Below are 25,479 nucleotides of genomic sequence, written 5' to 3'. Positions count from 1 at the left end.
GGCCCCCCGGGGAGGGGTGAGCTAGAGCCCGCCTGGCAACGGGGGCAAACGCCGCCAGGAAAGGGGTTTCAGCGGCAGAGGGCCGCAGCTGCTAAACCTGAGCACGTCCAGGCTGTTCTCCCGGCAACTTTATTGGGCTCCTGCAGGGGGCAGCACCTGGCTGGCGGGAGCCGGGTGCGATTCCGCCCCTTGGAGGAGGAAACGGTCCCGCTGGAGCTCCAGGGCAGATGCTGTTTTGACCTTGTGGGACTGGGGTCAGGGCCTAGCCCAGCTCCGGCTGCTGCTCCACCCCGTGCTCGCTGGAAGGCGGCTCGCGGTGCAGCCGGGAGCCCAGGGCTGCTGTGATAGGAACTTGGTGTCTCATTTGGCAGAGGCGCCCGCTGGTAGCTAGAGCCAGACTCGGAGGGGAGCCCTGGGCCCAGCTGGCCCTGGCACTGGGCGACGGGGCGACTCACAGCTCATTGTACAGCGGCTGGCACTGGGGGCTCAGTTTCTCCTCCAAGACGCCGTCTGGGGCGCACACCCACGGGTCCTGCGTGTCCCACTGCCACTTCTGCAGCTGAGCTCGGAGCAGCGTCAGGACGGCCGCGTACCGGGCGTCGGCGGCCAGGTTCTGGCTCTCGGCGGGGTCGCGGCTCCGGTCGAACAGCTCCCAGCGGTCCCTGTAGTAGTACTGGTGCAGGCTCTTGTTCCAGTGGGTGGGCTGCCCGGCGCGGGTCCGCGCCAGCAGGTCCTGGAAGGTGGGCGAGACGTAGAAGTCCTGGTCGATGGGGAAGGGCATCCGGAAGTTGAGGTTGTGGATGAGGCGGAAGTGCTGGTGCTGGACGGCCCGCATGGGGTAGTACATGGTGACCTCGTGGTGGCTCTGGCTGCCGAAGGCCGTGACCCAGGGCTGCTCGGAGCTCAGGGCTGGCAGGAGCGATTTCCCGGTGAGCCGCACGGGGGTGGGGCCGAAGATGCTGTAGCTGGGGTAGGGGATGCGGAACCAGTCCAGGACCGTGGGCGTGAGATCTGGGGGGAGGAAAGGGGGTGACGGCTGCCCCGGCGTGCACAGCAGAGACTCAGGCCGAGAGGTGGGGAACCCGGCTGGGGCGGGGGGGGATGAGAGGCTGCCCCTGAGCACTGTGGAAGTGCCGGGTGCTCCCAGGGTAGGCAGGGAGAGCCCGGCCCCGGCCCATGCTGCTGGAGGGCAGGGCTCCCAGGCCCCTTGGCTCTTTTCACGCTCGGCCTCAGGCCTTCGCTCGGCTTCCCTGGGGCAAGGGGCAGCCTCCTGTTTCCGGCCCCACAGCCCTCCCCTCCCTCAAACCCGCCCACCTTGCTGGAGCCCTGGCCCTTGTTCTCTTGGCTTGAGCCCTCCGGAGGGGGGCCGGCCCCCTGCATCTCTGGGGCTCTCGCTTTCCCCTCCCCCTGCTTGTGTCCTGTCTGGCTCGGGGTAAGGCACTTTCAGACGGGGGCGGGGGAACAATCCCTCTTCCCATGCCTGCTCCACCCCCTCCCCTGAGCTGTGTGGGGGATTACCCAGGGGTCCCAGCCGCTTGGCTCTCCGCCGCAGAGAGGGCTGCTGGGGTGCTCCATTTGCCATGGCTCCTGCCACCACGGTGAGCGCGGGAAGCCCCAGGCCCCCCAGGTAACCTCCTGGGCCTTGCAGGCCAAGCTCCGTGTGGGGCGGGAACTGACCCTCTCATAGCATGGCTGGAGCAGCCGCTGCAGGGCCTGGTGTCAGAGCACAGGGTGCAAGTGGGGGGTGTGGTCTGTTACTGCTCCGTATAGCCCCCTGCCCAGGCCCCAGCGACGCGCCCCCACTTACCCAGGAGGCTGGCGTAGGCCTGGCTGACCTGCCCCCAGCGCTGGGGGTGTTCGGGGGAGGAGAGCACCATGGGCTCAGCTGTGCCCGACCAGTACAGGTTGGTCCTGCCGCCGGGGAAGGGGATGCCGTTGTCCGAGGTGTAAATCACCAGCGTGGTGTTGAGGAAGCCGGCCCGGCCCAGCTCCGCCAGGACCAGCCCGATCCCTGCGTGCAGGCAGAAGAGCAGAGCTGGGGGCGGGAGAACCGTCCCCCGGCCGGAGGGCTGCCCCCCTGGAGTTTCTCAGCTCACCCAGCAAGGCCCGTCCCCCTAATCTCACTGCCCGAGCGCGGCTGGGACTTGCCTTGGTCCATGCGCCCGATGGTCGTGTACTGGGCGGCCAGGTCCGCGCGGGCGGCTGGAGTGTCCGGGATGAAGTACGGCAGCTGGGGGGAGGGAGGAAAAGCAGCAGCTGCTAACGGGGGGCAGGAGGTGGCAGAGCTGAACTGAGGCCAGAGCCCCTCCCAGGGCCAAGGTTCCCCCTCCTCGCCCCGCTCATCCTCCACTAACTCCTCGTGGGGGGAAGGGCCGGGGTCACCCCACGTCACCCCAGCTCCGCCTGCAGGGGCCGCCTTCCCCACTCGGCTGCCCGGTCCCAGCCCGGGGCGGGCTCCCAACAGCCCCACCCTACCTCCACGGCCTCGGGGCTGTACAGCTGGGGCGTCCAGTCGGGGATCCAGCCCATGCCGCTCTCGCCGTTGCCGAACTTCTCGCAGAAGGCCCCGTACTGCGGCTGGGAGTGGCCGCAGCGATGGGGATCGTGGAAGGCGACGTACAGGAAGAAGGGCCTGGAAGTCCCAAGAAGGGAGCTGCTGAGAGCACGGGCGGAGTAGGACAGGGCTGCTCCTCTCACGGGCCCTAATCCTAACCTGAGCCTTGGGCCGCCGCCAGGCTCCAGCCACAGCCTGGGGCCAGCTGCACTGAGACCAGCCAGCTCGTTGCACTTGTGATGAACTGGAAGGCAAGACTTCGGAGGGGCAAAGCTGGTTTCAGTAGCGCCCCGAGGAAAGCCCGTAACCTGATGGAGGGCGCCGATCACCGTGTCTGCCCATGACCCAGGCACAGGGGCAATGGTCCCTCTAAGATTTTCCATCCACATGCAGAATAAATTTTGTTCTGTGCACCGAGACACATGCAGATGTGCACCACAAGTAGAAATATATGCTACTGGCTGTGGGTGCTCTGCTAAGCAGCCGGGCAGCTACCCAAGCGCTCCGTTTACAGGGGACAAGGCCCAGGGGCACCCTGTGCATCAGGACGAGGGGACAGGAGGCAAGGACACTCCGGCCAGAGAGAATCGTGCCACGGGGCGTGCAGGGCCTCACCTCTCATCCTGGCTCTGCAGGAATTTCCGGACGAGCAGCTTGATCCGGGTGATGTTCCTGCCCACCTGCAGCACAGAGCTGTTCTCCTCCGTGTACGCGAAATCGAAGGGATACACCGTCTCCGGCCCGACATGCTTCTTCCCAATGATCCCTGCAGGAGAAACGGAGCCTGGCACGTCAGGAGCAAACCTGAGAGTGGCAGGTAGAGCAGAGGAGGCTGCCGCAGGGCAGGGCAGGGCTGAGAATGGCCGTGCTTGGGCAGCAGGAACACACGGGCAGGCATAGCCCAGCGTGCCTTATCCACACCACTGGCTTCTCTAGATAGAGAAGTGAAAGCGACCGGGTCAGGCAGAAATGCAGAGTCAACACCCCAGCTGCAGGGCCGGGGGGAAGGAGCAGGGCCGATAAAAAACGGAAGATTTTTTAAAATGAATTTTAATGAAACGGGATTTTCCTACTTCAGAAGACTTTCAAATCTGCACTTGAAAGGGAATCCTCTGAACTGGCATTCATGCTAAAATTCGACACTCTCTGCAGGGGGCTGAACAAAGACCCCAACTACCTTACCCATTACAAAAGATAGCTTCCCCAATTATCACCTCTAATACCATTAACTCACAGACATCTCCCCTTCCCCACCTCTAATATCAGTAACTCACTGGCATTCACCTTCCTTTCCCCCTCCCCCTGCATCTCCCCTCTGTTCTGCAATGTGATTTGTCCTTTTCATATTTGTTCATTTTTTAAATTGTATCCTTTGGTATATATGGTTGTGACTATTTTCTTCCACTATTTGATCTGAGGAAGTGGGTCTGGCCCACGAAAGCTCATCACCTAATAAACCATCTTGTTAGTCTTTAAAGTGCTACATAGTCCTGTCTTTTGTTTCAGCTACACCAGACTAACACAGCTACATCTCTATCACTATTCGGGATTTTTAACGTTGCAATGAAATGCAGGATGGAGTTGAAAACCAGACACCCCTTCTCAAGGCCCATGCGTGCAGTCTATTATGCCAATTTAAAGGAGGTGCCATAAGGAGTATTATTTATGTGGGGACAGGGCTAGCTCAGTGGTTTGAGCATTAGCCTGTGAATCCTAGGGCTGTGAGCTCAATCCTTGAGAGGGCCATTTAGGGATCTGGGGCAAATCTCTCAGGGATGGTACTTGAGCCTACTATGAGGGCAGGGGACTGGACTCGATGACCTCTCAAGGTCCCCTCCAGCTCTGAGATGGTATAGCTCCGTAGTAGTAGTAGTAGTAAGGAAGGTGCACTTTCTGCTTGGCAAAATGAAGCACCAAATGCAGCAGAAAGGCTCCATGTTGAACTGCATATGGACATGGCTGGCAAGCAATGAGAACCAACCTTCCCTTAGGGAAATCTTTGGTGGGCGTTTTGCAGCCTGGAGGGGGTTCAGTGGCATGGGTGTGAGAAGGACTATACTACAAGAGGGTTACGTTCTGAACACCTGGTCGTAACTCGATTTGGTCGTAAGTCGGAAATACCCTTAAACGCGCTGCCTGCGCTGTTCGAAAAACTTGATGTACATGGTTCTCAACTGGAAAATAATATAATGGGGTTAACGGGAGGTTGGTCATAAGTACGGGTGTTTGTAAGTCGGGGAGCGTGTTTGTAAGTCGGGGAGCGGCGGTAATAGGTTGAGGAGTTGGTAACATGGAGTCAGCAGGCCTGTAACATAAAATACAGCAACAGGCCTGGAATCTAGTGAGCAAGACTTTGGTTCAGTAACACAGGAGGCAAGAAAGAGGCTCTAGTGATAACTGTGTAAGTTAGGTTGAGAGTTAGACCTAGGAGCGGGCTGAAGGAGAGTAAGTTGTTTGTACGTGTCTGTAAAAGGGCACCGCAAATGCTGAGTGCCGACCGACCTTTGGGGTGCGGGGGGTGCACTAGGCACTTGAAACAGCAGATGTCGTTGCTGAGACTTGCAGAACGTACAGTGGCTTAATGCTGGCTAACCACAGTTAATATCTGTGTTAATATCTGTCATTTGGCAATAGGCCTGCTACGTGCTGGTACGTTGTCAACGCTTGCAGAATGCACAGGGGCTTGGCGTTGATACTTTCTGCTCACAACTGTTATTGCAGACCATTTGGCAATAAACCTGCCCGATTGATTTCACCCTTGCCTGAATCTGTCGTTTCCAGGGGCTCTCAGAGATCCACTGTGTTGACCCAAGTGCACGGGGACTAACATTTTAGATAAAGGGACACACACATGCACGCAGCCGAAAGTTTATCATCACTGATGGAGCAGAGGACCTGTCAGTAACGAACCGGGACAACACCGAAAACCCTGACTCACAGCACCCTCCCGCTCCCCTCTCTTCCCAGCACCCCGGCTGTTTACCTGTCCGGATCCGGGCCTGGCTGAGCAGCAGGGGAAGGCTCCGCACCTTGTCGAAGGAGTTGAAATGGTGCACGTCTTGGTGCAGCCCATACATCCCATTTTGGTGCTGAAAAAGAGAGAGCAACAGGGAGAGGAACTGGCCAGGAGTGGGGCTGGTCCCGGCCGCACTCACCCACGAGGCCGGCAGAGCCAAACCACATCAGATTCCAGGTGCCTGGGCAGAGCACGGGCTACCACGAGGCCGTGTCTGCACCGGGAAGGGTTGGCAATGAAAGCTGCCGATGGGCAAAAGTTGCCAAAAGCGAAAACCAGTCAAACCCGGTTTTCTGCCTCCCATGGCCCCATCTGTCAACAGGTGCTAGCAAAGCATTGTGGGTGAGTATCCCCCAGGGCAGTGTGGGGGGGAAGGCAGAGTTGATCCCTGTGCTTCTTGGGATTCCCTCGTAGCTTTGGGAGCTCCCTGTGCTGGGAATGTCCAAGCAGCGCAGCCGCCTCTCCAGCCCTTCCCCTGCAGCAGCAGCCTGTCTGTCAGACACTTCCCACAAACAGGAGGGACTGCCTGCCCGCAGGGCAGCAGAGCTCACACAACACTGAGCTCAGCCCTCAGAGCAGGCATGGTGGGATACAGGCGGAAGCCAGTTCTCAGGATAAAACAAACAGCAGAGTCCACGCTGGCTCTTTGTCGACAATAAAGGGAGGGGCTAAGACAAAAGTCTTCCGCAGGCCTGGAAGTGTTTTGTCACCAGAATGGGTGTTTTCCTGACAGAGGTCGCTCTGCAGTGTGAATGCTCTCCCTGTTTTGCCACCAAAAGGCAGGTTTTGGTGACTAAACATGCCAGTGTAGACAAGCCCGAGCCCCAGACACTGGGCAATGGTCTCTCGCGGCAAAGCAGGGGATGCGCCGGAGAAGAGAGGATTGAGAATGGTCCTTGATGGGCCCTAGGGGAGGGGCAGGACTAGCTGAGGACAGTACGTGGCCTCTCCTTGGCACCAGGCTGGGCCCCGAGGCAGCCGGACCCCTCCCCGCGCACCCCAACCTGGCTCTGGGGAGCCCTACCTGGGGGAGGCCGGTCAGGAGGCTGGCCCGGCTGGGGGAGCAGCTGCTGACGGAGGTGAAGGCGTGGCGGAAGGCGAGGCCGCGCCGGGCCAGGGCGTCCAGGTGGGGCGTGTGGATGGCCGAGTTGTTGTACACGCCGCTTTCGAAGCCGCCGTCGTCCGCTGGGCGCAGGGAGAAGCAGGCCGGGCTGTGAGCTCAGGGGCCAGGTGGGGCCCCCCTCCCCCGCTGCGGGGGCTCTGACCCCCAGGGAGTCTGCAAGGGGCGGGGGGGGCTGGTCCAGGGGAGCGGGGATTAGCCTGCTCCGGTGCCAGGGGAGCCTGTCCTGCCGGGGGCCCTGCAGGGCTGGGCGCACCCCACTGCGCCCCGCGGCTCCTGGGCCGGGCTCCGGGACGCACCTCCCCGAGCCGCTGCCGCTCCCGCGGGGCTGAGCCAGGGCCCGGGCTCGGTGGCAGGGGAGGCCGGGCGGGGGGGCTGGTCCTTGCTCCCAGGCCCCCGGGGCCCGATCCGGCCGCACTCACCCACGAGGAGCAGCACGTTGCGCGCCCGGCCCAGCGGCAGAGCGAGCAGCAGCGCCCAGCGCAGCCAGCGGAGCCCCATGGCGACCGGCAGCCCCGGCCGCGCCCCTCCCCGCCCGCCCGGAGCCCGCCCCGTCCGCGGCTCCGCCTCGGCCGGTCACATGAGCCGGGCCGGGGCTCCGGGCGCCCGGCGGCTGGCGCGGGTGAGTGGGGCCCGGGCGCGCTGCGGTGGTGAGCCCCGGAGCGCCCCGGCTGGAAGGGGCTCCCATGCCCGGCTGCGGCTCGGCTCTTCCCCCCGAGCCGGAGTGAGGGGCCAAGGACACTGGCTCAGCCCAATGGTCCCTCTGGCCCAGGCTCCCGTCTCCCCCACTGGCCCCCGAGGGAGTGGACAGAGCAATCCTCCCTTTGCCAGCTGTGCCCCGTGGCCCAGTCCCGGGGGGGGGACACCCCGGGCCTGGGGTTGCATCGGGAAAGTCTTGGCTCATAGCTACTGAGGGACCTGGCTTCTGTGCAGGGATCTGATTCCTTTTTGAGCCCCGTTCGACTTCCCGGCATCCTCTGGCGAGGAGTTCCCCAGGTTGGCTGTGTGTAGCCGGCAGACTTCCTTTTGTTTGTTCTAAACCTGCTTCTTTTTCAGTTCATCAGGTGTCCTGGCTCGTGTGTTACGTGAAGGGGTAAATCACACTTCCCTCGTCCCTTTCTCCCCCGCCGCCCGTGGCCGATTGCTGCTCGTTTGCGGTGCCCCCCTCTGTGCCTTCTCAGGGCCGGTGTGTGTCTGTTGAGATTCCCGTGTGCCATGAGATTAGCCAGGGGTCTTCCTCGCCTGGGCCCTGGGGGCTGGTCTCCCTCCCGTCTCTGCCCTGGCTTTGTAAAGTAACCAGAGCAAACTAGCCCCTGCTAGGTGGCTTCCTGCCCAGAGCATGGGGGGGGGGGAGTCTCCCCCCATGTAAAACTCTCCATTCCCTTCGGCTTGCCAGAGAGCGGGTGAGGCGAGCAGGACTCGGCCCAGACCGGCCCCCTCCTGCCCTGGAGTGAGCCCCTGGGACGCTCTTCCAGGCGAGGGAGCCAGAGGCGGTTCTAGGGTGCAAACAACCCCCCCCTGCAAGTCCTCTGCACTAGCCCCCAGGGGGTCTCTGCAGGCGAATGGAGGGGAGGGGAGGGGAGGCGGCGGCCCTGAGAGGGGACAGGAAGCAGAGGAGTCCCTCGGTTGGTGCTTTAAATCGGGGGGGCCGCCAGCCCCCAGAAAAATCAGCCGGGGGCCTCACACGAGTGAGAAGCCAAAAGCCAAACCCCCGCTGAGGTGGCCCCTCCTGAGAGGGAGAAGGACCCTCCCCACGTTCCCTGGGGGCCCAGCCGCACAGACTTTGTGTGCTCCAGCCTCGCGGTGGGGCGGGGGGTGGGCTCCCCAAAGCTGGGGGGAACCCCAAGCCTCAGGAGCCAGATCCAAGCAAGCCGGGGGGCACCCCAGGCCTGAGGTTCCCCACCCCCGCTTTAAATGGACGGGCCGCGCCCTGTGTCCCTCCTCGGCCTAGGCTGAGCCTCTGACCCTTCCCATGCAGGTACGTCGGGCTGCTGAGGAGACGGGCCGCTCCCTGTCGCCATGGCCCCCGAGGTCTCCACAGGGGACCCCGCTGAGCCTGGAGCGTGTTGCCCCCGGGCCTGAGTCCCCAAGGAAGCGGCTATGGCAGAGTGGGACCGAGAGGCCCCCGAGCGGTGCTGCTCCTACCTCGCGCTCCAGCGGAGGCTGCCCGTCCTCAGGTGGCTGCCCCGGTATTCGCTGCTGTGGCTGCAGCTCGATCTCCTCGCCGGCGTGACCGTGGGGCTGACTGTGGTGCCGCAAGCGCTGGCCTACGCCGAGGTGGCCGGCCTGCCGGTTCAGGTGGGCGGCTCCTCTCCGGCCCGGGAGGCTCGCGCCAGGGCGGTGGGGGCAGCTGTCGCCTCTTCCTCTGCAGAGTCCTCTCGGGGCGACCCAGGAGTATTGCGTCCCCTGCTCTTTCCACGCAAGGATGCCAGGGCCTTGGTGCTGAGAGATGGGCAGTCCACAGCACGGCTCAATGCAGGCTCCTTGCTAGGGCTGTGAACAGGCAACTGGTCACCCCGGTGAGCAGCCCCCCAACAGTGGCCTGCCATGGGCATAGGGCTCTTGGGAGCCAGCAGCCAGCCCCAGCCCCGAGCCCCCCCCAGGCTTGGGGGGCTGGAGCCGTGAGATCCCACTAGTCGGTGAACTACTTAAAAATTAGATTAACCTAACATCAAACGGGTTAGCCGGGATTTTCCATCCCTGCTCCTAACCTGGCATCTAACCAAGCTTAGAGCTTCCCACGGGCCCCTTCCTGGCCAGGACCTTCGCCGGCCCCTCGCGGCCGTTCCTTCGGGAAGCCGGCTCCTAGAGCGCTCGGGCGGTCCCCGGGCTGCTGACGGCTGTCTGTTCCTGCGCAGTACGGGCTCTATTCCTCCTTCGTGGGCTGCTTTGTTTACTGCCTTCTGGGGACCTCGAAAGACGTGACGCTGGGTCCAACGGCCATTATGTCGCTGCTGGTCTCTTCCTACGCGTTCCATGACCCCGCCTACGCCGTCCTGCTGACCTTCCTGTCCGGCTGTATCCAGCTCGCCATGGGCCTCCTGCACCTCGGTGAGCTGCCGGGGCCGTGCTAGGCCTCGTTTTCGGACGAGGCTTCTCGTTCTAGCGACGCCCCCCCCCCCCCGGAATGTCCCTGCCTTGTCTGCGCTAGGACAGCAGCTTCCTTACCCACCTTCCGTCCCTTTCAGGTTTCCTGCTGGACTTCATTTCCTGCCCTGTTATTAAAGGGTTTACCTTGGCGGCTTCCGTCACCATCAGCTTCAGCCAGGTCAAGGTAGGAACTTCTCCTGCGGCCTCGTCCTTTTTTCTAATGTACCTTGCCCACTGGCCTTAATGCAGCCTTGCAAAATGGCCATGAACGTTGACCAGCTGTCCAGGCGACGTGCTCAGCTCGGTGCGGTGTTGATCACGGGAAGGCTACTGCACCGGCCACTCAAACAAGCAAGCAAAGAGTTGGGCCCGGGCAGTGCACTAGAAAGATTTTGCAAGGCGGGTGCGATGGGTAGAGCCCAGCAAATCCGCGGATCTCGGGGACCCACCTCTGCGGGGGTGGAAGCAGATATCTGCAGCTCCTGTTTGCTCCTGGATGCGGATGTAGACACCAGTGTTGTATCTTGAACCCTGCAAATCCCTGGGAGTCTGCTTTACGCCCAAGAGGATCCACCTCCGCAGAGGCGGGTGCAGATCTCCGCAGCTCATTTTTACAGATGTGGATACAGATTTTGTCTCTGGAACCCTGCAGACCAGCGGATATCTGCTTTATATCCGCGGTTACCCGTCCCCACTGATGTCAGCGTGGATATCTGCTTTATATCCGCAGTTACCCGTCCCCGCTGATGTCAGCATGGATATCTGCTTTATATCCACGGTTACCCGTCCCCGCTGATGTCAGCGTGGATATCTGCTTTATATCCGCGGTTACCCGTCCCCGCTGATGTCAGCGTGGATATCTGCTTTATATCCGCGGTTACCCGTCCCCGCTGATGTCAGCGTGGATATCTGCTTTATATCCGCGGTTACCCGTCCCCGCTGATGTCAGTGTGGATATCTGCTTTACATCCGCGGTTACCCGTCCCCGCTGATGTCAGCGTGGATATCTGCTTTATATCCACGGTTACCCGTCCCCGCTGATGTCAGCATGGATATCTGCTTTATATCCGCGGTTACCCGTCCCCGCTGATGTCAGCGTGGATATCTGCTTTATATCCACGGTTACCCGTCCCCGCTGATGTCAGCGTGGATATCTGCTTTATATCCGCGGTTACCCGTCCCCGCTGATGTCAGCGTGGATATCTGCTTTATATCCGCGGTTACCCGTCCCCGCTGATGTCAGTGTGGATATCTGCTTTATATCCGCGGTTACCCGTCCCCGCTGATGTCAGTGTGGATATCTGCTTTATATCCACGGTTACCCGTCCCCGCTGATGTCAGTGTGGATATCTGCTTTATATCCACGGTTACCCGTCCCCGCTGATGTCAGTGTGGATATCTGCAGCTTATTCTTGCAGATACAAATTTTGTGTCCACCCAGGGCTCTGGCAATGGGGTGAGAACCTTGCCCTGCCATGGTGTCTCCTAGTGGGTCCCTCACCCCTCCCAGCGCTCAGAGCGTTCTCAGTGGAGGGGCAGGTGGAGGTGTTGTTCTGCAGGTAAACAGGGGAGATACATCCACTCCCATTGGCTGGGTTTCCAGAGGGACTTGGTAATTAGGGACTCGGCCAAATCAAGCTGCATGCTTCCCTCGTACGTGCGCCCGCTGGGGTGGGGGGTGAGGACGCTGCGGGACAATCCGTACCTCTGACTGCTGTGTGATTTTACTCTGGGGGGCTGGGATTGGCTGGGAGGTTTGACTGGTCGGCGGCTTGGCCAATCCTCTCCGTTCCATGGGGTGGTTTTATTGCCCCATTTCCTTTGTGGTTGACCATACTCAGACAGGGATGTGGGTCAGCGTACGCTTCGCAAAGGAAAACGTCGGCTAATCTCACGGTTTCATCAAGTGCTCTGCCTGGGAGGGACCGCGGAGAGCCGTCAGCCGCAGTCCCTGTCAGCCTCTGGGGACGTGTGAGACTTCGGGGGGGGGACACAGCGGGACAGTCGGGGTCAAAGCAACCAGCCCGGCTCGGTTCTGGTTGGGCCAGGCTGTCTGATTGGGTGGGAAGCAGGACTCGGTCACCGTGGGCTGGGGCCATGATGGATGAAAGCTCCCAGGCAACGTTCCCACAAATCTTTTCTGTCCATGTGTGGAATAATTTTGTTATGTGCGACACGGTAACCACCAGTAGGTACGGAAACCAAGCCGTGGGCGCTCTGGGGTGGCACTGGACGCTCCCAAGCACCCAGCTTACAGGGGACACTGCCAGGCTGTCGGTCCAGTGCCGTGCGGCTTGGGTCCGCCGCGGGGGGCACCTGTCGGGTGCATTGGGAGTGGGGGGTCTCTGCTGGACTTTCACGGGGCCTTCGTGTGTTTGCACAGAACATCCTGGGGCTGCACAACGTTCCGCGACAGTTTTTCCTGCAGGTGTATCACACCTTCCAAAGGCTCGGGGAGACCAGGTCAGCAGACAACCCGGTGCCCTTCCCGGCCCGTTGCTTCGCCAGCACCCTGTCGTGGCTGGGCCGGACGGGGCAGGGGGTCACAGGGCTGGGAAAGGCGCTTTTAGTGACACCGGGTGTGAGCAGGCTCCGCCCAGCGCCCCGTGCCAACACAGAGCGCTGCCCCCGCCCGCCGTCGGGCCTGGGGACGGACGGGGTCAGCCCGACCGTTCGTGGCTTCCCAAGTTGCCCGAAAGGGAGGACGGGGCGGCGAACGGAGCTGTGGAGTGTCCCCTCCCCCCGTCCCGCCGGGTCCGTCAGCAAGCTGCTGAAGTTCCCCGTGTGGTGACTTACCTGGCTCTTGCGTCGCCCCGGCCCCGGCACGGCCTGAGCCTCGCACGGCCCCCGCTCTGCGGCTCGCCTGGCCCTGCCGCTGCTAGCTGCCCCCGCGGGGAGGAGCTTACTGGGCGTGACGGGCGGGGCCCCCGCGCCCCGGCCTCTTGCCCTGTTCACTCGCTCTCTGGGTCAGCCCTCCAGCCTAGTCACAGTCGCCCTCCCCTTCCAGGGTCTCCCCCTACCCACTGCACCTCTCCCTCCCTGCCTGGCCGGGAGGCCCAGGCCAAGCGCCCCTCTGCCCTCGCCCCAGCAGCTTAGGTCTGCTCTCACTGCCCCATCCCTAGGAAGCTTCTTACCCCTCCCCCGCCGGATCAGGGAGCAGGGCTGTTGGCCTCAGCCCCCCCCCCCCGGCCGTGGCCAGTGCCCAGGCTTCATAGCCGCCCGGCCTGTTTCTGCCCCATGAGCCTCCTTGGTCCTAGCTCCCCTCCGATGGCTACTGGGCCTCTCTTGCTCCTGTTACCCTTCCAGGGCTCGTGGGGGGAATGCCCCTCGCACGGGGTTCGCCCTGGGCCCCCCACCCCGGCACAGCCCTGTCTACCCTCCATGCGCCTTGGGCGCTGCGGCCGGCGTGTGGGCCCTGGGCAGCCGCGGCGGGGAGGGGAGGGGAGGGGAGGGAATGGTCCCCCCAGCCAGCACCGGGCTCCGGCTCCCCCGATTCTGCCCTGGTCCCTGAGATCGGCTCCGATTGCGGCGGAGACGCGTCTGCTCGCTCAGGCTGGCCCCCCCCCCCCCCGCCAGAAAGCCTTTGCGGCAGCACACGCCCGCATCCCGTCTGTTTGCAGGGCCGGGGATGCTGTCCTGGGGCTGGTCTGCCTGGCCACGCTGGTGGGGCTCCGGGTGATGCAGGGCGGCGTCCCCCGGAGCCATGGGGTGGAGCCGGCGTCCGTCAGGATCAGCCGCCGTATCGTCTGGACCGTAACTACAGGTTTGCGGTCGGGGCCCTGCCGGGCTCCGAGTGGCGCCAGCTTGCTCTGGAGCTCACCCAGGGCCGGAGCGTGGGGAGGGGAAAGGCCGGAGAGCCAGCCGGGGCGGCGGGACGAGGGCTCTGGCCCCGCTGGCTCTGCGCCTTGGGATGGGCCGTGGGGCCTTTCACCGCTAGGCCCGGGCTGGCAGGACCCACAAGTCGTTCCGGTAGGACGGCTGCTCGGGGGCCTGTGCCCTGGAGGCCAGCGGTCCAGAAAGGGCTGCAGCGGCCGGACACTGGGCCTCTCCGGGGCAGGGCTAAGGCCTGCTGCTGGGAGCTGGCTCCGGGCTGCCCCGGCTCTTGTGGACCGCAGGTATCCACCTCCTGGGCTGGAAAGCCTCCCCCCCCCCCGTGCGTGTCACTCCCCGGTGCCCATCCCCCTGCGTCCGTGCGCCACGGGGCTCGGCGTGACCTCTCCCCGCCGTGCTTTCCTCTCCGGTGCAGCTCGCAACGCGCTCGTGGTCCTGTTTGCTGGCCTGGTGGCCTACGCCTTCCAGGTGATGGGTTCCCAGCCCTTCACGCTCACTGGGGAGACGCCACAGGGGCTGCCTCCCTTCCGGCTGCCGCCTTTCTCCACGGCCGAAGGCAACAGCACCGTGCCCTTCCGCGAGATGGTGCAGGTGAGTGATCAGAGGGGATCTGTCCCGGGCCTCCCCAGGGCGGAGCCAGCTCCAGAGAGGTGGGGGTACAAGGGAACTAGGGGCTCTCCCCTTTGCCCCGTCCCTCCAGCTGGGGAGCCGGTCGGGCCGGGTGCATGGAGCCGGGCGTCCGTCTTACCCTCGCGGCGTCCTGGGCGACTCCACCTTGCGACGGGGGTGGGGGCGCAGCGCAGAGGGCGCCTCTCCTGTGGCTGCCGCGCCGTTCACGTGGGCCTCTTCCTCCCCCCCAGGACCTGGGAGCCGGGCTGGCTGTGGTGCCGCTGATGGGCCTGCTAGAGACCATCGCGATTGCCAAGGCCTTCGGTAGGGTGTCGGGTCCCCTGGGCCGCGTTTCGGGCTGCCGGGGCCTTCGCTCCTCCCGTGGGGAGGGTCGGGCGTTCGCCGCCACCGGCAGGGACGGACCCTGGGACGGGACGTTCCACGTGTGGCAGGGAAGGGCCGGGGGGCAGGACGGAAGGGCTTGGGCGTGGGGGTCCGTGGATGGGGAGGGGCACGTGGCCCATCCGCCCCCCGGGGCGTTTCCTCCTGTCGTGTATCGTCCGGGGGGGGGAGCTGCTGGTCCCAGCCTGGGGGCGGGAGGTTCTCCAGGCTGTCTGGGCTTCGCACCTCAAGGCAGGGGCTCTGTGTCGGCAGGGCCGGTTGCTGCACGTCCGGGCGGGCGGGAGCTGCAGGGCAAAGGGGGTGAATTGAGCCACTTCCTGGGGTTTCCGTGGGGCTTGTGACTTGGGTCATTCCCCCGCGGTCACCGACGCACGGAGCTTGCCCACGCGTGGCCTGGACTGTCCCGGGGAGAACCCCTCCAGTGTGACCGCCCTTCTCGGGGGGAGCCCCTCCGCCTCCTGGGACCGCACCTCTCAGAGCCCCTGGCAGGCCGGTCCCTCGCCGAGTCCCCTCGCTGGGGCTTGCCCTCCCGAGGCGCAGTGCAGACTCTCCGCCCGGGGTTTGCTGAGCACTGAACCCGGCACAGGGCCTGTCGGCCTGGCCCCTCAGCCCAGCACGGCTGAGTCTCCCCTGCAGCCAGGGGGGCTCTGCCTGCTCCCCCGGCCCCCTCCCTCCAGCCTCCAATATCCCCCCCAGCAGCTCTTCCCCGGCCTTCGTCTTCTGTCTGGTAACCAGTCGCCTGGACCCCTGTCTCCTCCCTCCTGGGCCGCTCGCTGGGGTCCCGTCTCCACAGCCCACTGTGCCCCCGGGCTGGGTCTCCAGGTCTGTGCCGGTCCCTGGAACAACCCGCTCCCCTCGTTGCACCAGTAACACCCTGGGACCCTGAGTGCCCCCGCCCCCCACTGGCTGACTGGCCCCTCCGTGTGGCTCCGGGTGTGTGGGTGGCTCGGGGGTGGGGACGCGCCCCACAGTCACCTCCTGCTCCTCCTTCCAGCCTCGCAGAACGGCTACCGGATCGACTCCAACCAGGAGCTGCTGGCGATGGGTAAGAGCTCAGCGCGGGGGGGGCCCTCTCCAGCCTGGGGACTGGATCTGGGACAGGCAGGGCCTTGGTCGTAGCTGCCCCGCACTGAGCTGGAGCTGAGGGGACAGAGCCCACTCGCCCCTCCTGACTGCACCCTCCCTTCTCTGCCCCCCCCCCCCCCCCAGGCCTCACCAACCTCCTGGGCTCCTTCGTCTCCTCCTATCCCGTCACCGGCAGCTTCGGGCGGTGAGTCGCGCCCAGGCTGGGCACCCGGGATCCTTGCTAGGGGCTGGGGGAGCCCGTCGGGAGCTGGGTTTGGATCCCAGCCGGTAGAGGGGGCCCTGCTCTCTCTGCCCCAGGGCCGTGGCTGGAGTAGCCCCCCGGCTTCGCACTCGCTCAGCCCCCGTGGTGCCTGGACCCTCCGGGAATAGGCCTCCCCTGGTGACTGCATGCGCAGGGGAGGGGCCAGTCACGGATGGGCAGCAGATCAGCACAGGGCCGGTCCCCAGCCCCCCTTGTGGCTTCGAGTCCATCCAGAGCTTCCCCATTGCACTGGGGAGACGGACTAACCCCCCCCCCCACTGGGCTCTGCACTGAGGGCAGCGGGGAGGGAGCTGGCCTTGGTGCCTTTTGCCTGGAGACGCCCTGCCTGCGGCCTGTGACGCTGCCCTCGCATTGTGTTCCAGGACGGCGGTGAACGCCCAGACAGGCGTGTGCACCCCAGCAGGGGGGCTGGTAACAGGTAGGTGCCGCGCTCACCCCCGGGGCTAACGGGCACCTGGGGCTCGGCTGGTGTTTCTCCTGCCAGTCAAAGGGCCAGCGCTTTACATCCCTGTGTGTGTGTGTGTGAGAGAGAGAGAGAGAGAAGGGATGTGTGTGTGTGTGTGTGTGTGTGTGTGTGTGTGGGGATGTTTGTTTGTGTGTGTGTGTGTGAGGGGATGTGTGTATGTGAGAGAGAGAGAGGGTGTGTGTGTGTGTCTGTGAGAGAGAGAGAGAGGGGGTGTGTGTGAGTGAGAGGGTGTGCAAGTGTGTGTGTGTGTGAGGGTGTGTGTGTGTGTGTGTGTGTGTGTGAGAGAGAGAGAGAGAGAGAGAGGGTGTGTGAGAGTGAGGGTGTGCGAATGTGTGTGTGAGAGGGTGTGTATGTGTGTGTGAGAGAGAGAGAGAGAGAGAGAGGGGATGTGTGTGTGTGTTTGTGTGTGTGTGTGAGAGAGGGTGTGTGTGTGTGAGTGAGAGGGTGTGCGAGTGTGTGTGTGTGAGAGGGTGTGTATGTGTGTGTGAGAGAGAGAGAGAGAGGGGATGTGTGAGTGTTTGTGTGTGTGTGAGAGAAAGAGGGTGCGTGTGTGTGAGTGAGAGGGTGTACGAGTGTGTGTATGTGTGAGAGGGGATATGTGTGTGAGAGGGTGTGTGTGTGTGAGAGAGAGAGAGGGAGGGAAGGTGAGGGTGTGTGGGTGGGGGGGCGTGTATATGAGGATGTGTGGGGGGGCTGTGTATATGAGGGAGTGTGAGAGAGGGTGAGTGTGTGTATATGAGGGGGGCGTGTATATGAGGGTGTGGGGGGCGTGTTTATGAGGGGGTGTGTGTGGGGGGGCGTGTTTATGAGGGGGTGTGTGTGGGGGGTGTGTATATGAGGGGGCGTGTGGGGGGGTGTGTATATGAGGGTGTGGGGGGGCGTGTTTATGAGGGGGTGTGTGTGGGGGGTGTGTATATGAGGGGGCATGTGGGGGGCGTGTATATGAGGGTGTGGGAGGCGTGTATATGAGGGTGTGGGGGGGCGTGTTTATGAGGGTGTGTGTGTGGGGGGGGTGTATATGAGGGGGCGTGTGGGGGGGTGTATATGAGGGTGTGGGGGGCATGTATATGAGGGGTGTGTGTGTGGGGGCGTGTATATGAGGGGGGCGTGTGTGGGGGGGCGTGTATATGAGGGTGTGTGTGGGGGGGCGTGTGTGTGGGGGCATGTTTGGGGGGCGTGTTTATGAGGGTGTGGGGGGGGCGTGTTTATGAGGGGGCGTGTATATGAGGGTGTGTGTGGGGGGGCGTGTGTGGGGGGGCGTGTATATGAGGGGGGCGTGTGTGGGGGGCGTGTATATGAGGGGGGCGAGTGTGGGGGGGCGTGTGTGGGGGGGCGTGTACATGAGGGGGGCGTGTTTGGGGGGCGTGTATATGAGGGCGTGGGGGGAGGCGACAGGGCATCAGGCTGACGACTCTGCCCGGCCGTGGCCCCGGGGTTTCACCCTTTGCCCCGTGTCTCCCCAGGGGCGCTGGTCCTGCTCTCTCTGGCCTATCTGACCTCGCTCTTCTACTACATTCCCAAAGCCGCGCTGGCCGCCGTGATCATTTGTGCCGCGGCGCCCGTCTTCGACGCCAGGATCTTCGGCGCGCTGTGGCGGGTTAAACGTAGGGGCGCCAGCAGCCGGCCCCCTCCCGGCCCCCCCACCCGCTTCTCCCCCCAGCCGGGCGCCAGCAGCCGGCCCCCCCCCCCCGGCCCCCCCACCCGCTTCTCCCCCCAGCCGGGCGCCAGCAGCCGGCCCCCCCCAGCCCCCCCACCCGCTTCTCCCCCCAGCCGGGCGCCAGGGGCCGGGTTTCAGTCCAGGGGGCAAGTCCCAAGGGGCGCAGCACCACCTGCTGGCCAGGATTGGTGCGACTGGACAGGGCTGGGTTTGGTAGAACCGCCACCCCTAAGATCTCCGGGCGGTGCTGTCTGCCCTGGGGCGAGAGAGACGCTTCCGAGCTACACGGAGCTGCTCTTCTCCGGCCAGGCTTCCTCTGCCGCACCGCGCCAGCCACGCAGGGCCCTGACAGCGCCGACCGGCTGTGCGCTACAGCTGAATGCAGGGCTGTCCCCGAACGCTCTGGTCCCTGTGGTGCTGAAAGGCAGAGGTCTGGGTGTGCTCCCAGCTCCAGTGTCCCGGCGCGGGGATTCCAGCTGGGTGCGCGTCCAGCTCCGGCATCTTGGCGCGGGGATTCCAGCTGGGTGCGCGCCCAGCTCCTGCGTCCCGGCGTGGGGATTCCGGCTGGGTGCGCGTCCAGCTCTGGTGTCCCGGCACGGGGATTCCAGCCGGAAGCATGCCCGGCTCCGGCGTCTCGGCGCGGGGATTCCGGCTGGGTGCATATCCAGCTCCGGTGTCCTGGCGCGGGGATTCCGGCTGGGTGCATGTCCAGCTCCGGCGTCCTGGCGCGGGGATTCCGGCTGGGTGCATGTCCAGCTCCGGCGTCCTGGTGCGGGGATTCCGGTTGGGTGCATGTCCAGCTCCGGCGTCCTGGTGCGGGGATTTCGGCTGGGTGCATGCCCGGCTCCGGCGTCCTGGCGCGGGGATTCCAGCCGGGTGCGCGCCCGGCTCCGGCATCCTGGCGCGGGGATTCCAGCCGGGTGCGCGCCCAGCTCCGGCGTCCTGGTGCGGGGATTCCGGCTGGGTGCATGTCCAGCTCCGGCGTCCTGGTGCGGGGATTCCGGCTGGGTGCATGCCCGGCTCCGGCGTCCTGGCGCGGGGATTCCAGCCGGGTGCGCGCCCGGCTCCGGCGTCCCGGCGCGGGGATTCCGGCTGGGTGCATGCCCGGCTCCGGCGTCCTGGCGCGGGGATTCCGGCTGGGTGCATGCCCGGCTCCGGCGTCCTGGCGCGGGGATTCCGGCTGGGTGCATGCCCGGCTCCGGCGTCCTTGCGCGGGGATTCCGGCTGGGTGCATGCCCGGCTCCGGCGTCCTGGCGCGGGGATTCCGGCTGGGTGCGCGTCCAGCTCGAGCCCGGATGCGACTTATCCCCACATTCTGCCCTGCTTGAGACGTAGCCTTTGAGCATCCCCCTCCCCCAGCTTTGGGAGCCCTCGTGCTGCGCTAGCCCTGGGGGTCCTGGGATGCTGTTGGGTCTGAGCCCTCTCCCGCCACCTGCCACTTGCTACCTGGGATGGGCCAGGCACTGAGGGCTCTCTGCTCCCCCCCAGCTGGGGACAGGCTTCTCCTCCCTCCACTCCCCTTCCCCCGGCTGCGGGGGGGCTCCCGGGCCTTCGGGGCGTGGCTGCAGAGTGGGAGGGGAAAGGGCAGGACGAGGCAGTGATTGGCGTCTCGCTCTCAGGGCTGGACCTGGTCCCGCTGGGTGTGACCTTCCTGCTCTGCTTCTGGGAGATGCAGTACGGCATCGTGGCCGGCATCCTGGTCTCCGGCATCCTCCTGCTCTACACCATTGCCAGGCCCCGGATCACGGTGCGGCTCGGACGCCCTGGGTGGGGTCCGGAACGCGGGAACGCGTCACTACTCCATAGGCGACTGCTTGGAGGGGTAGCTGGGAGCCTTGTGTTGCCTCCTCTTCTGCACGTGCCCCATCCCTTCTGAACACCCCCAGGCCTTCCGTCTGCCCCAGATACGGCACAGAGACCTGTCCCATTAGGGGCATGGAACAGCTGCCAGAAGGGGAGAGATTAAGCAGACGGGGACTTCTCAGCTTGGAAAAGAGATGACTTAGAGGGGATATGCTAGAGGTCAATAAAACCATGGCCAGCGTGGAGAAAGCGACTAGGGAAAAGTGATTTACTTTTTCCCATAACACAAGCACTAGGGGGCATCAAATGAAATTAGTAAGTAGCTGATTTAAAACAACCAAAAGGGAAGAGCTCTTCACACAACGCACAGCCAACCTGTGGAACTCCTCGCCAGAGGATGTTGTGAAGACCAGAACTTTAATAGGGTTCCAAAAAGAGCTAGGTAACTTCATGGAGGTTAGGGTCCATCAATGGCTGTTAGCCAGGGGGCAGGAATGGGGGATTAGGGGTGGATCACCAGTTCTGTTCACTCCCTTCTGGGGCGCCCGGTGTTGGGCACTGAGAGCAGACGGGACACTGGGCTAGATGGATCTTGGTCTGACCCATTGTGGCCACTCTGATGTTCCAGGGGGCGCAAGGAAACGGTTAACCCAGCATGAATGGTGTTTGATCCCCTCCGTTTCCAGTGCCTGGCCGGGGGTGGGGGGGTTGTGGGGAGAGACGGGCGTAGGCTCCAGCCCCTGGCTCAGGGCAGAGTCCTGGAGCACGTTCCATGACCTGGCGCTGCCACCTCTCGCCCTTCCCCTCTCCTGCAGGTTTCGGACCAGGGGGTGCTCCTCATGCAGCCTGCGAGCGGCCTGCACTTCCCCGCGGTGGAGTCGCTCCGAGACGCCATGCACAGATGGGCTCTGGCAGGTACGGGGCAGGCTGTCCCGTCAGCCCAGCTGGTTCAGTGCCGCTCGTGGGCAGAGCTGGCCTCCTTCCTGTAGTCTGTGAACATACACGGGGCCAGAACAGCCGCTCCCAGCTGGGATAATGGCAGCGCAGCAAGGGACTCGTGGGGGCCTCCCAGATCCCGCCCCCACCCTCCAGTGCCATGGGCAGCGGGTAGAGTAGGTGAGGGAAGGCTGCCAGGAAGGATGGGGGTGGGCGGGGCTTTGCTGCAGGGGCGGGGCCTCAGGCGAACGGGACAGGGGAGGGGCTTGCCTTCCCCAGCTGGGCCTTCACCTGCCACCCACGCCCAGAGCGCTCCTGCACCCTCCTAGATCCTGCACTCGCACCCCCAGAGCCCTTCATTATGGCGAACCCCCCTGGTCTGGAAAATTCCACAGTCCGGCACGGCCTGTTTCCCGAGGTTGCTGGATTAAAGAGGTTCAAGTCGCAGCCCCAGATTCAGATCGGCTGCTCAGGCGAGTGCCACGAAGCTGATTCTGACACCACCTATGACCCTGAGACGCCCCTAGAGACCTCGGGAGAGCCCTAGTTGGGATTCACCCTGCGTGTGGGGCCTCCGGCGCGCTGGCAGCGTGAAGGGCTGGCCGGGTGGGCCAGACCGGCTGAGATCTGGCTAAACAGGGCTCCAAGCTGCCAGCCCCACAAAGCTGGGCTCCTGCCCAGGGCCGCATTACGACTTTCGTGGGCCCGAGGCACTTTTGCTGTCGTGGGCCCCTTCCTCCATAAAAAATTAAAAATGATTTTTTCTATAACTTTAAAGACGTCAACATTTTATTTTTTTTTCTGTTTTAGGCAAAATGTCCTAGGCTTTCGTGGGCCCTAAAAGTTTCATTTTTTTTCTGATGTGAGAAAAAAATTAAAACATTTTCTTCGACCCCAAAAGTTCATTTTTTTTCTTCTGATTTTATAAGAAATTAAAACATTTTTGTGGGCCCCTCACGGTATCGTGGGCCCTAGGCACTGAGCCTGCTGAGCCTAATGGATACGTCGGCCCTGCCCCTGCCTGGTGCCCTGCCCGGGGCCGGGGAACGTCCCGCTGGGCACGCCAGCGCAGTGACCGCATGGCCCTCTCGCCCTCAGTGTCTCCGCCGCGCGGCGTCATCCTGGACGGCTCTCACCTCAGCAGCGTGGATTACACCGTGGCGGTGGGGCTGGCAGACCTGCTGCAGGAGTTCCAGAGGAAGGGCGTCCCCCTGACCTTCGCTGGCTTGCAGGTGTGTCTGGGGAGGAGGAGGGCGCTGGCGGAGCAGGGACGGGGGCCCTTGTCCTGCTGTTTCCGAAGCCGAGGCCGCCGCCGTGTTCTCGGCGTGAGCGCCAAGAGCTTGCGCCTGACGTGTCCCTGGTGCAGCTGCGGTCGGTGGCCATCGGCTCAGGCGCAAAGCAAAGCGCGGCCCCGCCGGCTCAGGGCGCGTGGAGCAAGGCACCTGGGGACCTGCCGACCCCATGGGCCCCACTCGAGAGGGGGGAGGCTGCAGAATCGGGGGTGAACTCGTGGCTCTAGGGGTGGGGAGGGGCTGCAGCTGTCTCCTACCTGGGGACTGAGCTCTTGCGGCTCACGCGGCCCAGCCTCCCTTCCTGGGCCCCTTTGCCGTCTCTGGGGGCGAGGGACGCTGGCATGTCACCCCCACGCTCATCCGGTCCCCTCTCCTCTCAGGGCCCCGTTCTCCGAGTCTTGCTGGCTGCAGACCTGGCGGGATTCCACCATTTCCCCAGCCTGGAGGAGGCCAGTAAGTGAGGCCTGGGCCCTGCTCTGTCGGCCTGGCGGGGAACAGCTGATCCACCCGGGCGGGGGAGCCAGCAACCTGCAGTAATGGCCCGAGAAAGCCCCCAGTGCCTGGGCGAGTTGGGTTGAATCCTCCCTAGTGGTTATCAGAGGCAGCGCTGGTGGGGCGAGATCAGCAATAATATTGGGGGGGGGCACTCCAAGATTTTGGTAAGTGGTCAAGGGCCACATTTCTATGGAGGTTGGGTGCAGAAGGGAGCTCAGGGTGGGGGACTCAGGGCAGGAGAGGATGTGGGATCTGGGGGGTGTTTTGCTGAAGGGGGTTGTGATCTGGGGCAGGAGGGTAGGGTGCAGCCGGGGGTGCCAATTTGGGGGTGCAGGACAGGATTCTGGCCTGGGGCAGGCGTGTGGGAGGGGGTGCAGGGTCTGGGTGGGAGTTGTGACCTGGGGCAGGGGGTGCAGAGGGTCTGGGTGGTGCCCTGGGGCAGAGAGTTGGGTGCCGGCAGCAATGGGGTGCCAGAGGCAGGCTGTGGCCGGGAGCCGCTTACCCAGGTGGTTCCCAGCCAGCAGCCCAGCAGGATCCTCAGGCAGGTTCCCTGCCTGCCGTAGCCCCAAGCCGCTCACAGCAGCCGGCTGCTGGGACCTTGTGCCTCTCTGCTCCGAGCGCCCCCGAGTGGGGCGGGGTGAGATTTCACTTGCTGCCCCCACCCTGGCACAAGGATCGCAGCTCCCAATGGCCAGAAATCACAAAGTCCTCCCTGCAGGGACGTGCAGCGCCCCGAGGCACATGGCCCAGCAGCGGGCCACTGTGAGCAGGTGGGGCCTGCCTGAGGGTCCCAGCAGGCCACGGCTGGATCCAAGGGCTTGCCGGGTCGGATTCGGCCCACGGGCCATATTTTGCCTGCTCCTGGGTTAGCTCTGGAGACCCCTGGAAGTGTCTGGCTGGGTGGGCTGCCCTAAGAGAGACTCCTGCTTCTTCAGAGCTGGATTTCAGCCTCCGGCGCCCTGGCCTTGTGTCTGTCAAGGCAGCCCCACAGAGCCCCGGCCTTGGCTTTGTGTCCCCTCTCCTGCCCCAACTCATGCCCCCCGGCCCCTCTTGCAGAGCAGGCCCACGGAGCAGAGCTGCTTCCCAAGGCCAGCGAGAACCCGCCGCCAGCCTCAGGGCTCATCCAGTGAGGATCGGCACCCTGCGATCTGCACCCTCCCAGGTGCCCGGGGGTCTCCCTGCCTGCCACCGGGGCCTCCTGGAAGTTCTGAGCATCGGAGGACAGTTGGGGCCAGGACGGAGAGTGGAGGATCCAGCCAGCCCCCCTGAGGTCCATGCACCGGGGTAGGAGTATTACGGAGCGGGGCCAGATCCAGACCCGGCGTGAGCGGGACCCCGCTGCGGCTCAGCACCTGACGAGTCGGCTGAGCTCTCCGGCCGGAGCTGATCTCCAGCCTCGGTGAGGCTCTCGCACTTTACAGACAACCTGGACGGTGGTCGTTCAGAAAGGGGACTGGGGGGGGATGGTCTGCAGCGGGGTCGAGGCAACAGCCACGTGGGGGAGCTGGGCGGTGGGGGCTGCTGCATTTAGCTGGCTTGGGCTTTAGCCGGCAAGTTGAGTTTGCGCCCCCTGAAGCTGTTCTGCTTGGGGGGGGGGACCTCACACAGGTGAGCCGAGTCCGACTGGATTGGCAGGGGCCTGCTCTGTGCCGCTGGGATGGGCAGTTCCCGCCGGTGCCCAGGGAGGACAGTGGCCTCGGTCCCATTGCTAGCACAATGGCCCAGCTCTGGACTTCCCCAGGCCAGAACGAGCCGAGCCCGAGGAACCCAGGGGAGCGGCCAGGCCCGGAGTCGACGCTGAAGCGTTTGCGCAGCCTGGTGTGAGCGCTGCTCATTGGGGCCGCTCGCGCGGGGGGGGGGGGGGCAGCTTTCGGGAGCGCTGTGGACTCAGGTCTGAGGGAGCAGGGGAGGGCTTTGGTTTTGCAGAGCCCAATTTGCTTCTTCCTGCCCGGGTCCTGACTGGGTGGAGCTGAACCAGAGGCAGAGCCATTGTGCAATGAAAACCATTACAGCCTCGGTCCCTCCGCTGAACTCCCCCTCCACATGCCCCTCGCCTCCCCCTTTCAGAAGAAAAGTCTTTGGCCAGGGATAAGGGTAGTGCTCTGCCCCGGTACCCACCCGGCTTGAACCTCTCTGGTCCGGCAACACCCGTGGTCCGGCGTGATTGGAGTTGGCCAGATGCCCACTTTGCGTGGGTGTGGCCAAGTTTCCCGCCGTCCCAGACGGCTTGTTTGCAGCCACCAGGCCTGGCTCTCAGGGTTCCGGGCTGTCGTTTAGCTCTAATTGACCCCTCGATGTCTGCTCAGAGCCTGGCCAGCAGTGCAAGTGTTGGCCTTGCGGCTAGACAACATCGCCCTCCGATGGCCAATTCCCTCCCCAGATCCTGAGGGTGCCGGACTAGCAGGTTCAGCCTGTGCCAGGTGTGGTTGTCCCGCCAGGGCAGACCTGTTCCTGTGCCAGCCTCAGGTGCCCTGAACGTCTCTGGCTCGGCCTCCCACATGTGCCTGGCGAGGAGGCAACTGGGCTGTTTTGCTGCTGTGCAGTTCAGTGTTTGTTACGTACTGACCCTTCTCTGGACGCTCTCCTGATTCCCCCTCCCTGGCGCCTGGGGAGGGGTCATTTTCCAGGCCGATGGGCGATGCCGCCGTGCAAAGCAGCAGGTGCATTTGCTGTGCCATGGACCAGGTGTGCACAGCAACAGCAGGTGCTCAGCAGAGGGGAATGGGGCCCTCTGCTTTCAGAGGATGGAACCTTTCTGAGCCAGCATCTGGGCTGCTCTTCCTCTCGGGAGGGAGCATTTGCAAGGGGACCCTCTGTCCCAAGAACAATAAAACTCTAGTCACCAAGGACCCAGTCTGGG

At 63.9% G+C, this 25,479-nt stretch overlaps 2 protein-coding genes across 4 annotated transcripts; one reads left to right on the top strand and one right to left on the bottom strand.

Moving 5' to 3' along the window:
- Positions 1-113: 113 nt before the first annotated feature.
- On the bottom strand, positions 114-7,272 carry SGSH (N-sulfoglucosamine sulfohydrolase). Its single transcript, XM_075904130.1, has 8 exons — positions 7,113-7,272; positions 6,595-6,755; positions 5,538-5,643; positions 3,170-3,320; positions 2,476-2,632; positions 2,149-2,230; positions 1,808-2,011; positions 114-1,011 (listed from the first exon to the last, which is right to left on the bottom strand). The coding sequence occupies exons 1-8, from the start codon at positions 7,189-7,191 to the stop codon at positions 452-454; spliced, it is 1,500 nt and encodes a 499-aa protein (XP_075760245.1). The 5' UTR covers positions 7,192-7,272; the 3' UTR covers positions 114-451.
- Positions 7,211-25,468, top strand: SLC26A11 (solute carrier family 26 member 11). 3 transcript variants are annotated; one of them, XM_075904126.1, is made up of 18 exons: positions 7,211-7,312; positions 7,747-7,783; positions 8,669-8,988; positions 9,549-9,741; positions 9,879-9,964; positions 12,164-12,243; positions 13,401-13,543; positions 14,027-14,202; positions 14,472-14,544; positions 15,617-15,667; positions 15,832-15,892; positions 16,333-16,388; positions 17,900-18,040; positions 19,713-19,840; positions 20,712-20,811; positions 21,931-22,064; positions 22,505-22,577; positions 23,676-25,468. In XM_075904126.1, exons 3-18 carry the CDS (start codon positions 8,791-8,793, stop codon positions 23,747-23,749), a joined length of 1,767 nt encoding a protein of 588 aa, XP_075760241.1. In that variant the 5' UTR covers positions 7,211-7,312; positions 7,747-7,783; positions 8,669-8,790; the 3' UTR covers positions 23,750-25,468. The 3 variants fall into 3 exon arrangements, with proteins under 3 accessions (XP_075760241.1, XP_075760242.1, XP_075760243.1); XM_075904127.1 differs by having other exon boundaries at positions 7,289-7,340; XM_075904128.1 differs by lacking the exon at positions 7,211-7,312 and having other exon boundaries at positions 7,747-7,876.
- Positions 25,469-25,479: the final 11 nt, after the last annotated feature.

Source organism: Pelodiscus sinensis, chromosome 20 (assembly GCF_049634645.1).
Source record: "Pelodiscus sinensis isolate JC-2024 chromosome 20, ASM4963464v1, whole genome shotgun sequence".
In the NCBI taxonomy this organism is placed as follows: domain Eukaryota; kingdom Metazoa; phylum Chordata; order Testudines; family Trionychidae; genus Pelodiscus; species Pelodiscus sinensis.
Note: the sequence above shows the minus strand (reverse complement) of the source record. Positions and strands in the feature narration are given on the sequence as shown.